The 6,111-nt window shown below is 45.0% G+C and overlaps 1 protein-coding gene across 1 annotated transcript in view; it reads right to left on the minus strand.

The window, feature by feature from the left end:
- Positions 1-3,271: 3,271 nt before the first annotated feature.
- The window catches only part of T265_13455 (hypothetical protein), a gene marked incomplete at both ends in the record, with an annotated part of 10,975 nt that continues 8,135 nt past the window's right edge, over positions 3,272-6,111 (minus strand). The window contains 2 exons of the mRNA XM_009168957.1: positions 3,272-3,619; positions 4,927-4,997. Of these exons, the coding sequence (XP_009167221.1) occupies positions 3,354-3,619; positions 4,927-4,997 (337 nt within the window). The remainder of the gene's footprint in view (positions 3,620-4,926; positions 4,998-6,111) is intronic.

The following is a 6,111-nucleotide window of genomic DNA, read 5'->3' on the forward strand; positions in this document are numbered from 1 at the left end:
GTTATTGCTGTTTACGTGAATCTGGCTTGTACTTAAAAAAATTTATAACCCCCAGCTGATTCCGAGTCCACTGTTTGTTGTGCTTGACAATAAATCGGATGCAGTCTCTGGACCGAGACGGTAATTGGTGCCAATCAGCTTAGGAGGCCGGTAGTGTAGGACTTCGTTGTCTGTGATTCTGACCTGATCAACTGTCTTTGTGCCTCCCCACGCTCACTTGCAGTTGCCGTTCTATTGTCTAGGTATTCGATGGGTGGGGAGGGTTGTGGGCCGGGGAACGAAGGCCAAATGATATTTCTTGGTTGCCCAAGACAAAGGATGGGAGTTTGGGTGAGGTACCGCTCGAGGTACCCCATGACTTAAAACGATGACCCACAATACAGTGTAAGAATGTAGGCCTTTGTTCTGGGATTCTTACTCTAGCTGAAGTGTGAACGGTGAGGCAGTTTCAAGGAACTTCCAGTAGATTCTTCACGTGACTCAACAGTGTGACACACTGCAAGTAGCCGGCTCGCCCAAGGACGCGGGGAGCAAGACAATACTGTTTCACTCCTAATGAACAGCAGGTGCCTTTCGGCCAGCGCTACACCAGCTGGTTTCAGAGGCATTTCGACCGTAGTGAACAATGCGCGATTTTTAGGGCCGAAATATTTTAACCCGTCCTTCCTAGGGAAGGCAGTATCGCTGTCTCCATGAATATGAACATACTGGTCGTCTCGTCTTACTGCTTTCACATTTCTACTGCAGAGGACAGTACGACCATCTCCAGAATGTCTCGTAATTCGATTTCTCTCAGTACGGGGACTCGTAGGGCTGCTCCCTATTGGCCTTCCTGGCATGGTTGAACCATTAGGAACCGAGTTCCAGCCAGTATAGTCCGCGGGATCATTGCAGCACGACAGGGTGACAGTCTTAGGTAACCAGCTCTACACTCACAAGTGAATCTGTAGATTATGCTGAATTTAATGGACGGTGGCAATGGAACAAATACCGGCCCGGCTATGTAGTAAATCCTCCGCCAGATGCTGTTGACATTGCCCCCTTCCGAATAGAGAGCTCAGGATAATCGTTAGATTAGAGAATATATCTAGACTATGTGTAAGGTTACGGAGTTCCGCCTGAAGTATGCCACTAGTGCAGACTTTGTTGGGTCGATGACGGTATAATGATCGGGCCACGACCACATCGTATCGAAGTACAACTTCAACATTCTACTCCAGGCTTACCGCATAGGAAAACCCGGCTTGTGCAGTTTCGGAAGGTTATAGGACTGTGGCGGCTGGTTACCTCTTAGTTTGAACGGGCTAGCAGCCATTTCACTCATTCAGTTGTATTCACGAAGCGTCTGCGTAGTGAATGTAATATAACATCATGACAGGTTTTCTTTCGCAACGTTGCGCGGTCGTCCAGTATTTAGATCTGCATGATATCTCTGTATATCAACTTCATCTTCAGAAACTACTCACTATCACTGAACAAGGCCACACCGGAGCCTTTGCTTGGTTGAAATTTTCTCATATCTTCACACATTCACAAGTGTATCAGAAACAGCCAGTTTGCACCAATGTTCTGATATGGAGTGAACACCCAGGTTAATTTTGAGACGTTTATAAGATGGGTTTCTACGTTTCTACTATGAGTGATAAGGGCAAATTTGTGCCATAGAAAATTCAAGAGAAGTAAACAGTAAAGCAAGATGTCTTTCACTTCGGCATGTCTGTTGAAGCTGGATTAACCGAGACCAACAGCATGTACATATTTCCGTGTGTGTGTGTGGGGGGGGGGAATTTCGTAGTTATCAGCACCGGCATTTCCATTCAAATCACCTCTCGGACGCACAAACGGGCATAAGGAATTCCGAACTGATGCTGTACTACTATGGCCAAAACAAGATTGACAAACTACTGACTACTTCGGAAAAAAAATGCTCTCACGCGTAACGGATTACGCCGGGATGATTCCACCTGGCCTCTTAGAAATGCAACATCTAATTTTTGTTATACTACGTGATTTTCATCATCTATACCTCGACAGCCTCCACTCACTCATTCCCCCACAATTTCCAGGAAGAGATTCGAGTTTGACTTACCGGCCATGTCAGAAAACAAAATCCTCTTCGGAACCACCGATAATTTGTGAAACAGCCAAGCTATGCATCCAAACGGGTATGATCAGCGACTATATACAACTTGAGGACGAGCGCACAACGCGAGTCCAACTACTCCTAGCGCAGAGAGAAGACCGGACTTTCGGAAGAGAGCTTTTACACACAGAAAAAAAGCAACTGGCCAATATGAAAGGAGCGCGATCCTTTCGAAATAATGCGCAACATGGTGTAAACGGCACAAAAATTCAAATTTTCAGGAAACAACTTTGGCAGTAATTGGACAAGTAAACGGTTTTGGGGGTAAAGATATATTCAACAGCTACTTAGTGTGGGTACGTGCGCATCTGGCCTGTTTTCTACTTAGTATTGACCGATGACTTTTGCTACCCAAAACCCATTCTCTCCTGAGGCCAAGTTGAAAGTTATCTATCATCGACTATCGAATCCTCTCATTCGTACTTTCAAGGAATGTGATCCTCTGCACATTTGAACCTTCAAGAGTAGCGGATCCTGCCCAGACACAGAAGCCTCTTGAACACTATAGATACTAAATGATGGATTAATTTTCAAACTAGCCCGTGATTTTGACCTTTAACGGGGTCGTTTTCTGATCAGATGCAACCCTAGACATCTCTCACCTCAAGCGGTATCCCGTTATGCTGTTATGTCAGCGGTTTTTTTACTATTCAGTTTGGCTGCAGTCTGCCTGCCGCTTCTGGTTGCCATGTCTGTGTGCACCAAGCTCAGAGCGATGAACCACGTGTTGTTCTTTGACTGATTCAGATAAACTACCGATTACCTGATCTCAAGATGCTGTCAAGGTTAGCTGGGCGAGAGTGAGCTTCAATCAGGACCGGTAACAGCGTGAAACCTAATGCTTAGAACAATTGTATCCACGCATGTAACTCACAGAAAAACAGTGTGCTACAACATCACCGCCACGGCATGGCGTTTTACACATTCATGATATTCATAGTGCACCGATACCCAACACTTCGCATGAAGTCGGTAACTGGGGGGGGGTTAAGTTGGAAGGACCTGGGTTGAAGTGACGATGTGTAAAGATTGCGGAATGTCATAATAGTAGTCCGTTCATTCTAACAAGCAGATATCGGTATTGAAGTGACGATGTGTAAAGATGACGGAATGTCATAATAGTAGTCCGTTCATTCTAACAAGCAGATATCGGTATTGTACATAGACATACATACATTGTACATATATACAAAATGGTAATAAAAATACATCAGGATACATTATTTATGGTCTTTAGTGCAGTCCGCTTATTGTCAGCGCCAGGAACGGTGGATTTGTGAGAGGCTTTGTACCAAGTTGGGGGATCGGTTAAAAAGTCGGACCAACTCGAATCCAATTTCAACTTCGACCAGAGGTTATCGATCTCTTCGATTTCTTGACTGGAGAACTTGAGTTCACTATTCAAAGAGATCGGGACGGTGGCTTCTTTTCGAATCGGGAGACAATGTTGGATCACACCATCAGGGGTTGAAATGACTGGCGGGCAAACAGAAAGCTAAGGAAATAAAGGACCAATATTTTCGGAATCGATCATGCCAATATGGTGCTGACTTTAAAGGTTTGATATGTGTGTACACGTTCAATCCCTCACCCCCCCCCCTCCAAAAAATTACGTCAAAAGTATGTTACTAATGTCGGTTATCGGTAGCCACAACCTTGACTAGAGGATGAGCGGATGACAGCGATCGGTAATTCAGTTTTGAGTTGTATGTGGAGTCAAAGGAAACTGCCGGCATTCTCAGCCTGCAACTTGATAGTTGGCAAATCCTAAAAATAGTTCATCTGTAACACTTTTTGCGCCTAAATACTGCCAGGTTGATCAAGCCTAGAGAGCGGAAATCGAGATGCCAAGATTGCGTTCGAACCACGGACCTTGTGGTCAGTAAGTCCGTACATTAAACACTGAGTCATCTGGATCTCTCGACCCTAAGAGAGGATCAATGAGTAGGAACGCTACCCAACCTCTGAAAATGCTGCCGAAAACTGTGTTAGCGAGTCTGCCCAAGCACAACCACAATTGTGAGCCCCACTGAAGATCCTCTTCCTCGACCCTGAAAAAACGGTTGTGAGATGTCTGAAAATGGGAACTGAATTTGCAAATTCAAAAACGCCGATGAGGTTCTAAACTGTGGTGTCCAACCTCACGACCACAACCATTTACTGGAACTGCAATAAGTGAGATGCGCGCTTTTTATTCCAACTATTTCCATGTACCAAAGTGTACGCGCAAAAAGGTGGAAAGTTTGACACACTTCTCTCGTGCAGTGATCACGAATGAAGAGACTTCTGCGTATGGTGACGAGGAACTAGAGGAGATACACATTCTTCTTGGCAATACAATATATGACAGATAGAATCCCATACACCGGAATCCGTTTTAATGGATAGTACGCGTGAATTCTGCTTTGACAGAAGAGCTTTCGGTATTAAGGCCACCAAAGTGCATGAGATTTTATGCTGGCAAACCATACTGCGGATTGTCGCAACGTTATATACTGAGGGTGAGCCGACGACGAGTCAGCTGCAAACTGGAACAGAATGACGTTGGAAACCGCCCACTTTACGTGAACCAGGCTAAAGTATAACTTCTTCTACGGAAAGCAGCTCCTTATATTAGTCGGGACTAATGTGATGAACGCAGACCAATATGAATTATCCAATCATTGTTAACCAACGTACTTCCGAAAGACTGGTACTTCGAGCACAAGAAGAAGGAAAGAACAGGATTAGTGAGGATGCAGGCGGGGGTCAAGGGTAAAAAAAATAGGTTACGCAAAGGATACAGACTGTAGCAAGGCCATTTTCGGTCATCAGCTTCGCCCCGGTAAATTGTTCATACATAGTGTACTTTGCTCTGAAAACGGAGAGATGAGGATAGGTAGGTTTAGACAAATTTGAGGCTGAAAATGAGGTCGCGGGGAACAAGTATCATTCAATTATGGTGATGTTCGACCGAAATCCGGTTGGAAATGAAACGCTCACGAAGGCCAGTATCACCAGAGGTTCTCGGAAATCACATATCCTACTCAGTGACGATTGCCAAGAGAACGTAGTCCTTAAAAGTACGTTAGGCTGAAACTGCTATCAAAATCCTGCAAGTTACTAAAGGCATCTTCACATAAAAACAGTACTGAGAACCTAGTCTAAAGAACAAACATAAAACAGAGAAGTGAAAGATGCCCGGTTGATACCAGGGCTGATATAAAACAACCCAAAAAACAGTACACCACAATAGTCTATAGTGTCCAGTAGACAGGCAGACAAAAATGGGCGATGTGGCTAACATCACTGCTACACTATCACATGATATCGCACAGTCCTTTTTGAGTTCATCGTCTTCATCATCACGAATAACAGGCACCAGTGTTGGATGATGGCAATTAACTTCGATACACTTATTGAATGCCCTAGTGGTGAGTGAGAGGGGTGCGTTGCATGAAAAAGCGGGCAATCGGTTGTAATGTCGGCTTCGATACACTTAGTGGTGAGTGAGAGGGGTGCGCTGCTTGAAAAAGCGGGCAATCGGTTGTAATGTCGACTTTTTGGCCCACCAACCGATGACCATTTCTTATCGAGGGATCTGCTTTCCTCAATCCACCAAGGCTGTAATTGGACTGGGACTTCCTAAGGTCACAGTCAGTGACTTGTGTTTGCTTGCCATTGTGGGCTCTCTGCGTACTTATGACACTTTAATGCGTGGCACATGGCGCTGAAGGTACATTTTTGCCATTTAATCTCACCCCAGACCCAGTATGACGGTCACTTTGTGCATGATGTGCGAGTCTTGACTATGCTAGCGCACACTGCGCCTTGAACAGCATTCACCATTGTTTGTCCTTTCTTTGGTTGTTGGTCTTTAGACGCGTGTTCCCATACCAAAATCTTCACATACTTTGGGATTCACCTCATCAGACTGGCACTGCCCTTGGCATGATCTCGAATGAGACGTTTCTCTCTTTTCTCCCATA

Source organism: Opisthorchis viverrini (genome assembly GCF_000715545.1).
Source record: "Opisthorchis viverrini unplaced genomic scaffold opera_v5_68, whole genome shotgun sequence".
NCBI lineage: Eukaryota > Metazoa > Platyhelminthes > Trematoda > Opisthorchiida > Opisthorchiidae > Opisthorchis > Opisthorchis viverrini.